Source organism: Halictus rubicundus, chromosome 3, assembly GCF_050948215.1.
Source record: "Halictus rubicundus isolate RS-2024b chromosome 3, iyHalRubi1_principal, whole genome shotgun sequence".
Classification (NCBI taxonomy): domain Eukaryota; kingdom Metazoa; phylum Arthropoda; class Insecta; order Hymenoptera; family Halictidae; genus Halictus; species Halictus rubicundus.
The window spans coordinates 8,480,011-8,489,497 of record NC_135151.1 but is presented as its reverse complement, the minus strand read 5'-3'; the positions used below and the strand labels follow the sequence as shown (position 1 = coordinate 8,489,497).

The 9,487-nt window shown below is 37.1% G+C and overlaps 1 protein-coding gene across 2 annotated transcripts; it reads right to left on the bottom strand.

The window, feature by feature from the left end:
• Nucleotides 1-6,044: 6,044 nt before the first annotated feature.
• On the bottom strand, nucleotides 6,045-8,853 carry LOC143352255 (larval cuticle protein 65Ag1-like). Of its 2 annotated transcripts, XM_076784583.1 has the most exons (3): nucleotides 8,651-8,853; nucleotides 6,640-6,791; nucleotides 6,045-6,504 (listed from the first exon to the last, which is right to left on the bottom strand). In XM_076784583.1, exons 2-3 carry the CDS (start codon nucleotides 6,646-6,648, stop codon nucleotides 6,190-6,192), a joined length of 324 nt encoding a protein of 107 aa, XP_076640698.1. In that variant the 5' UTR covers nucleotides 6,649-6,791; nucleotides 8,651-8,853; the 3' UTR covers nucleotides 6,045-6,189. The 2 variants fall into 2 exon arrangements, with proteins under 2 accessions (XP_076640698.1, XP_076640697.1); XM_076784582.1 differs by lacking the exon at nucleotides 8,651-8,853 and having other exon boundaries at nucleotides 6,640-6,848.
• Nucleotides 8,854-9,487: the final 634 nt, after the last annotated feature.

Genomic DNA, 9,487 nt, shown 5'->3' with positions numbered 1-9,487 from the left:
TCCTGTTCTCGCACAAAGTGAGGATACGAGCCTAGTCACGTCAAGTTCATCTATGTTTAGATCACAAGAACAGATCGCAGTTTCATATGCATCGAACTAAAGCGAATGAAATCACTTGTTAACACTAGGACTGCCGCGCAATCACTTGCATGCACTCTCGTACATGTACAAACTAACAATACTGCATCTATCGAATCTTCGACTAATTTTCATCGCAGTATAAGTACCAGTAAATTTATTTATTTAAAATTTAATTCAAAAATTTAAATTATTATTATTATTTAGTTTAAAAATTTAATTTATTCTTGTTGTTTTGTTCTTTGCAAAGACGCTCTTAAGCATGTTTTCAATTATTGTAAAACAAGTAATTTTATATGAACAGATCCAATTTATCTGGCAGTGCCAACGTTAATTACGAAGTACTTACAGAAATATATACAATGGCGGACAAAAGAAAATTTTAAATTGGAATGTCTGTACGACAACGAATGTCTATACGAACATTAATAACTTTAGCACTGATTTTTCAAATGTTGATAACACTCGTCTAATTTGGCGCACCCTTTCACCAATTTATTTGTGGCATTTCTCTGATTAAAATTACACTAAACGCGATATAATTTGAACTGTATTTAGTGGTTTAATTGACGGTATATAGTGCGCCTTCTGCCGCGCGATCCGTGTTTACGCGCGCTGTCCTTTTCTGCGGTCGGCGCGGTCGGCGAGGACACAATACAGTAGTAGAACTGTACGATCGAAGAAACAGCACGGACCCGAGGGTTATTTTTTTACAATTAGATCGAACCTTTACAGTATTTCACAATGCATAACATGATTAACACGTTCGCAACGGGGCCTGAATTTACTGTCCTCGCCGTGGGGCGGCTTTATTGTAGGGCGCTGCCGCGACATTCCCCTAGACGCGTGCCTAGAGAATATGCTCCGACGCAAGGATAAAGCAGTCAAAATATAACAAAAGGTACGAGTTTATAAGAGTGGCAGAGTTGCCAGAATACTTAAGTAAGGAGGGAAGAGGAGAAAGTCAAAAGCTCTTAGCCCAAGTAAGATGCGGAAATGCAGAAAATTGGAATAAATACTGGTTGGAAGAAGAGGCAAAAGGATGCGACCTGTGTGGGGACAGGTATGGCAATCTGGAGCATATAACAAGAGAGTGCAGGGATATGGAGGGAAGGGGTGCGGCTCAGGAAATAATAGTTCTTGTAACCAGAACTCGGTTACAAGAGCTATCGAGGTACGTGGGTATACGGGTAGCTGGGTGTTCGGCTATCTCATTCGGGTAGTTTTGCTCTACCCGGGTATCTGATGGGTACTCGTGTAGCCGGGTATCTCACATACCCGGATAAAGGTACTAGCTCTATACTGTACAGGTATTTCAATTACAAAAGCATTCGGCGCTGTCAATCGCTGACGCTAACTTTATTTGATTAGATTCGCGAGAAAAAATCGACTGCCGTAGCCTACTCTCTTGTGACTTGATCTAAAAACTGTTGAATACGGCTCTGCAATTTTTCGCGGCATTTAACCCCCCGTTCGCCGAAACTATCGTTCGTTCGCGATCACTACATTGATCAGATTCAATACATTCTTCCCTCCATCGAAGGAAGACATGAAACGGCCACTTGCAAGATGTCAGCGGTTTCATCATCCGGACGATAATTCTTTGAGAATGATCAGGCAAAGGCGTAGAAACCAGTTGTCCACCTGTCGCATGTCGTGCTGGCCAAATGTGAAAGCCGAATCTCCGGGACGTCGGAGATTCTTACCTCCCAGTCTTCGACGCGTTCGTGCTCGTCTCGGTTTCGTCGTCGTTGCCCGGAGGCAGCGTGCACGAGGTCGAGTGTCCTTGGTAATTGTGACATTTGGTCTTCTCTGTGTTGGATAGATCGTACAGCACCGAGCAGCACCGGGAGAAGCCGAGGAAAGTTGGCTGACGTAACTACCGGTGACCTTGCCATTTCAGAAGATGCATCGCGAAAGAAGACACCGAGCCGCGCCGAGGACGCCTCCGGCTACCGCGTCCCCGTCTTCGGGCGACTTTTCTCGTACCCTTCCCTTCACTTCTTTCTCCTGTGGCGAGCCGTGGTCGCCGTCGCCGAGGTACCGAAATCCGTGATCCTCCATCCTTGGCTGACTTTCCTTTTCGCACGTGAAATAATGAACGCGTGTCCCACGTCTCCAACGATTGTGCAACAATTGCCAGGATCAAATTCATCTCTGTTGTACTAGGAAATCGGTTGGATTCTCGATCGCGCCGTTTAGCATTATTGTTTCTGCTCAATCAAACGGGATAACACGATGACCGTCGCGTTGTAAATCATTGTCAATATTATTAGAAGTAGCCAAACAGGTTCGTGCGTGCGGTTTCTTGAAATAGAAATTAAAACCCATTCGGAAATGATCATTAAACATTTTATATAGTAAGAGAATAATTTTTTATATTCCCCAACATGGTAGAAGTTTGTAAATGTTCTGTTTTTGTTAAATAATGTTCCTCTAAAAGTAAACAGTTCAGCAATCTCCGGTTCGATTGTTGGTTTATCGGTGAATTGTCTACAGCCTACACTGTGGCTCACGAAAGTATTCGAACGCTCGCTATTAGAATGCTAAGTAAAGGAAATATAAAGAGAAATGTCGACAAATGTAGTAGTCTATGTAGTTGTCAATATTATTACAATGCAAAAGACTTGAAACTTAGTTTTGTCCGCTGTGCAACGTGTGGAACAGAATGAACTATTAACGCGTTATATAAAACAGACGAATAAAACAAAAAAATAAAAGAAGTTCGATGTCGTATAGTGTGGTGAGGATGCCCCAGATTAGATGAATGTTATCAACATTTGAAAAACCGTCTGGTGTTAAAGTTATTAATACTCATTTACAGAGATTTGAATTTTAATCTTTCTTTTGTCCGCCATTAGCGGACGATATGAATGTTTTACATACAATTCCATCAGTCTAGGAGGATACTGTTATACAGGGTGTTTCGTAATATACATATGTGGTACCAACTATAGGAGCGGACGAGAGACATAAATCAATGAACAAAGTTCATATAAACATATTTCTGTGAAATTACATTTACAACAGTACATATGTACACAATTATGCTTTTGTGAAATGATCATCCGCAGTTTGTATTTAACATGTTTCAACATGTTATGTGGTGGATATTTTTATTGTGGCCTATATGGCATCCACGAGATATAAAGCCCAACCGAAAGTCCCATAAAAATATTATTAATAATAAGGAAGTTTTGTTATTGGATTAGTAGTGGACTCCTGGTCTCACACCGATATACCCGACACGTATTATGTTACACTCCTCGGCGACCGAGGTCTCTCGGCCAGATATTTGAGACATACATATATCATGATAGACGCTTTCAATCTTGCATCAATAATAATAAAAATACTCGTACTCTTTTCATCATTATGTTTTTCGTAGCGATTTTCGATTTTTTTAACTGCCCCCACTTTGGAAAATCTGAAAAAATTATATGTTAACAACCATAACGAGATGCTAAAACTGTAAAAATATAAACTTAGTATCTCTTAACTTCTACAATATATCAACATTTCAAAATTGTTTTTATCTTTTAAAATTCAGCTTCGCAGCTAAAAATTCTGAAAAAATTCATAGATGTGCATTGTAATAGCTAAAATATGCCTGATTTTTCAAAAATTTTCAATAGAAGAGGATGAGAGAAATTACGGAAGAACCTGATTTTTTTTTATCACCCCATTACTACCACCTATGTCGACGTATAGGGTTACAAATTGGCATTTTCTTTGTATAAGCATCGAATGACCTATTGCAAATTCAATTTTGGTTTGGGGGCGCTGTTGGCCTCCTTATTCGGCTATACCCTTTATTATTGTACTATTTTTTATATCCACTCAAAAACAAAAAGATCCGAAAGCTCAGACGGTTGACCTCATTATTGATAAGCGATTTTCTACTATAAAAAATGGTTTTTTACGTACTTTATTATTTCCAGATACGAAACGTCGTTGAAACGCGAGATTTTATGTCGATAACCTTTTATTTTAATTAAAGTCGTAATCGCAACGAAATGTGACTTACGCATAAATCAATAAATTATTCAATCAACCTGTTTTACTTCATGTTAAACATTTATATCTGACACGACCTTGCACTTAAATTTCGAGAAATTATAAAATCGCCATTAAAAATCTGTCGTAAATCAGAGCTGACATTAATCCCAACAATTTTTGCAAATCAAAATGTGAAATGGAGAAATTTATTTTAGTCAATCTCCACCCAAATTTCAATAATTTCCTATTGGCATGCTTGAAGATTTTATTAGCGAAAGTGATCGTGTCATAACAAGGCGACGCGTCGCGATGATGAGGACAAGCAATTATCATTTAATTTATATCCTGTATTAGTTCTATTTCAATCGCACTGTCGTTTAAGGGTTAAGGGTTAACCCTTTGCGGTCGTCTACTCTCAGCCATCAAAGCTTTTTTACCGTTCCAGTCGTATGTCTGCTCTCAGCCACCACAGCAAAGAACCATACTGAGCTTATATTATATTAAATCGGCAAGCTTCGGAGATACGTAGAATTCGAAATAATATTTTACAAATTGTGTTTAAGAGTAATTAGGCATTTTCGCTTCTTTACCCTTTCGTTACCACGGATGAGATATCTGTCGCGTATACGACGCCATGGACGAGATATCTCGCGTTGCAACACGAGAAAGGGTTAAAATATTTTTAAATTAATACTCTAAAATGACAAAAAAGAAAGTTACCGAAAATAGTGTACCGTGAAATTGAAAGTAGCGATGACGAATTTTTATTCTGACTCTTTGAACACTGACTTTGATATAGAACGTGACAACGGTTGTTTTGAAAATATTTATAGTAGTGATTCTGATAGAAAAATATAAAATGTAATTTTTACATAAAATTAAAACATATCATTGTGTTGCATATATCTAAAGTTTAAAAAAGAATTAATAAATGTTCAACGAAAATTAATTCCGACCAGCATGACACCTATGTATAAACTTACCCTAAAAACCCGACCTTTAACCCTAAAAATTACAGTATTTTAATTCTCGGAAAAGCTTTTTGTTTCCATCGCAGAAGCAAATGTATCCGACTTTATCGGTGTCACGATAAAAACGGCATTGACGCGTCGCATCGTGTTTACTCACAGGCAATTAAGAATTCGCGATTCTTAAGAAGCTGCCGACTAGACTTCCATATTCGACGACCGTTAATGTCACCTCGAGTAGCTGGCTTGCAACAGTCTTTAAAGGGATTTTAATAGGTACATGGTCGGAACGCATCCGCGAGTGAAACGGTCGCGATGGAAACTTTTAAATGTCAGTACGAGCCATTTGTACGCATTTCCGCGTCAGTTGTACATAAGTGAACCGATCGATCGGCTGCATTCTCATTCTTTAGAACATGATCGATTGCTTGACGATATTTTTAGTATTCAGCTGACATTGTAATTCGAGTCAGGATGTCGAGTATGATCAAAATTAATATGGATAATTGCGAATTTTGCGTATTCATATTGTAATAATGACGATTACTACTACACTCCAGGACAAAGAGATGGCACGCGTTAAGATTCACGTAATTTTTATTTATTTCCACATTGCGACTGAAATTTTTTTCTATATACTACTTCTGTCATGCTAGATAGATTAGTTGACTCGATGATATTTAATAAAAATTGTGGAAAAATCGCGGTTGGTCGGAACTACGAAAAAATAATATACGTTACTTTTTACAACTTTCTCGTTTAGGCTTGTAATGAAAATTTATAAAATGTGTTTTTTAGATCCATATAACTTATACATATGCTAAAAATGAAATTGATTGACCTTGTCAATCAAGGTCTGTTGCTTCTTTTTTCAATAAAGATGGACAACACGGGGTTTCAATAATGTTTCTTATAAAGATATGAAATTATCTCAAATAACTTCTTTAATCTTTTTCAATCAACATTAACAAAATTATTGTACAAGATTCGATACCGGTGAATAAACGTTATATACAAATGTCATCGATAGAAGACGTTAAAGTAATTTGAGCTTCTGTTCCAGTGAGGGTGGAGCTGATTACAGATTGCGGTATGGCAGTTGACACGTTATTCGTAAGATCAGTCGATAGCGTTTTGAACAGATTTAAGCGTGAGGAAGATGTTCTCCCGAGGGGTGGAAACCATTTTCGTCAGCAACATAATTGACGGTGTAGACAACGTTGGTGGCTGGGTCGACGAAAGAGTAGCTGCCTTGAACTTTGAGGAATTTGCCGTCGGTGCCACCATCAACTAATTCTGCTGCTTCTTGTTTCGATGAACCATCGGAAAGTTCGAAACCGTATTTGTAGTTGCCGAGACCAACATTGTCAGACGGAATCTGTTTAACGAGTGCAACTTCCGGTACTTGTAAGGCGGGAGCAGCCAGAGCGACAGCGAGGAGGGCAGCGAAGACAATGATCTAGAAAGAATCAAACATTATTATATCAAACACTATTATATGCCACAGCTATTTCAAAAGTGTTAAACATCTATTTATTTATAAATGTGAATCTATAATCTTAATAGATTAAGAAAAATAATCGGTAATACATACGATTTTCATTTTGAAAGTGGACGTGCACGGCTAGTCTCGTTTGGAAGACTGATGTGATTTCTCAAAGGCGCTTGCAATTTTATAGTGGTTCTCCTCCTGCCAAAATTTGCCCAAATCCATAATAAATTCAGCTTTCACCTTTCCTGGATATACTAGAGACATAAGGAATCTGTTAGGATGACCATACCAAACTCCGCCTTTTCCCAACGTCCGAATTCATTTTTTTGGGCGGGGGAGGGGCTTCACCCCGTCTTCCTGTACCCCCTCCCCATGAAATATATCCTAGAGCTAACCAAACATGTTAAAGCCCCCCGACCTTGGTGTCGGAGATATATGTAAAAAAACTGTTAGGTCCTCTCCGCCATTTAAACGAATTTTAGTTAGGTCTAAAGTAGGGTTTGTGGGAAGGGGGTGCAGAACAAGGGGCTGAGCCCTCCTGCTCTAAAGCACGTGTTCGGTCAATTAAAAAGTGCAGAATTCGCTGTAACGGCGGTAACATGTATAGGAAGAAGTTATTCAGAGTGGTGACATTGGCAACATATTTCAAGGTTATTAAAATCAGTGAGGTGTCCTCTTTTCTGTATAATTACCAGACACATTAACGATAAGTCGAACCGTCCATTTTAGACCTTTTAGTGGCAAGTGTTCTGATTTTCGATTAGGTGAAGCAGAACAGCACTGGATTTAAAAAGCTGTAACTGCTGCTCCTAATCATTTCGAGTTTGCCAAAAACCTATCAGGAATATTAGGATCGTACATTTAAGATATACATTTGTAAGAAAATGCCAAAAAATCGATGTTTCTAACTCATCGCACTGCCATAGGTCCTCAATATGGAAAACAAAAAGCATATGGAATAAATTACTTAGTAAACCACTTTAATAAACGTTTTTACTAGGAAAAGACTGTTAAATCCACGTTAAAAATTAAAATATTTATTTTGCTGTATTTTATTCGGTATTTATAATAGTTGCCTACCAGACACAGTTTAATTACAACGAATATTGGTTATTAAAAGAGGTCAAATTGACACGCGACATTTGTGTTTCCTTGAATTTACGTGGTAAATACGATAAGTTGATGAAAAATGCAGTATAATCGATGGCTGCCAACATTCGCGTAATCTGCAACGGGATGTTTAAGAATTATGTAAAGTCGAAGTTATCTCACCGTCCAAGCTGCAACCTGTTCAGGAAGGACATAATTTCCGATAGTGTAAATACCGACGTTTCATATCGTAGAGTCGTAGAGGATAATAAGTATTGTATTACGAACTTGTATTAGGATGTATTCTAGGAACGCAGGGCATAATGATATGACTGAAGGAATTTTGGAGGTAGACATGACGGTAGAAATTAAACATGTAGACATTGAAGGCAATTAATTGTGATTTACAAAAATCATAAAATTATTATTTAAACTAATTACAAAAAAGGGTAATTTGAACCTAAAGTAGCATTGAAATTGTTATGAAATTATCGATATCGATCACCTCTTCTCTCAGCTCCTTTTCTATAATACTTATTGTGCAATTACTTTCTAAAAGAGAAAATTATGTCTCACGGTCACATTGGCAAGTTGTTGAAGCTAAATTTTTTATTAATCTCAACAGTAGTGTTTTCTGAACATAATAATAGAACAATTTTGATATACCTAATGCTAGAAAAGTTACATTTCTATCCCAGTCCAATATAAAAAATATCGAATATTATTTTATGTGATAGTGTAACAGTGAACTTCGACTTTAGTAGAACATATGTATGTAGAATAGAACATTTTTTTATACCAATTTCAGATCTCTCTTAAAACTATGTACAATAGATTTTTTACTGCATCTTTCTTTCGAGACAATAGCATTGATCTAGTAAAGAAGATGGCATTGGATAAGCTACTGCGTATACTAGAAAGAATAAATAGTTTAGTCTGCAAGAAGAATTCACCATTGAGTTGATTATATTTAAGAAAAATATTCATACAATGTTTTCTGCACATGTTGCGCGAGCAGATTTACCTTAAATATTAAAAGCGATCGGCAGCGTTCCATTAGCATCTTTTCAATTTGTAAAGCACATAGAAAGACTGCAGTTATAACTTCGCTGTACCTCGTAACCTGGTGACGTGGCGAGGATTGCACAGTTAATTTGCGTAGCCGCATATCGTTAAAAAAAATTGCTTGAAAATGTAGAAATGTCAACGAGACAACGACTCTATCGTCTCGTCTTCGATCATTTTAAATCCTCTGATATTAAAGGTCTTTTATGGTTGTAAATATGGTTGTAAAAGACAACTGAACGATCATAATATCTATTTGAGCCCCTTAGTTGACAAGTAAATTAAGTCCACTTTCATATTATCGCACTATCGGAACTTTTATGTAGCTAACAACTTTACCAAAAATTAGGAGCAGAATGTAGCTTATTGTAAGAAAATAAATAGAAAATGTAGTATTTATGATAGCGTAATCTGAAATAAAAATCGCACAAGTCCAAAACATTGGTTTTAAGCCACTATTTCAGAAATGTTTACAATCATTTAATTTCCGATGTAAAATCGACTTTTCCTTTTTGTAAACAAAAACACGAAGTATAAGTATGTTGAGGTGATAAATAAAATAAGCATTCATAAGACTTTCTATTTCAATAGCAAACAACTTTTTTCGAATATTGAACTTATGCCACCTGCTTACTAAGGGGCTCATTTGATAATAAAAGTTAATGCGGTGCAAGTTGCTAGGATTTGGCTGGGAAAGATTTTTTTCTCTAGGTTATATTTTTCTACATTTCAAGGTAATCATCGTTTTTTTTTTAATGGGACGAGGTATTGTCATTAGCGTAACGTTATAGCTCAT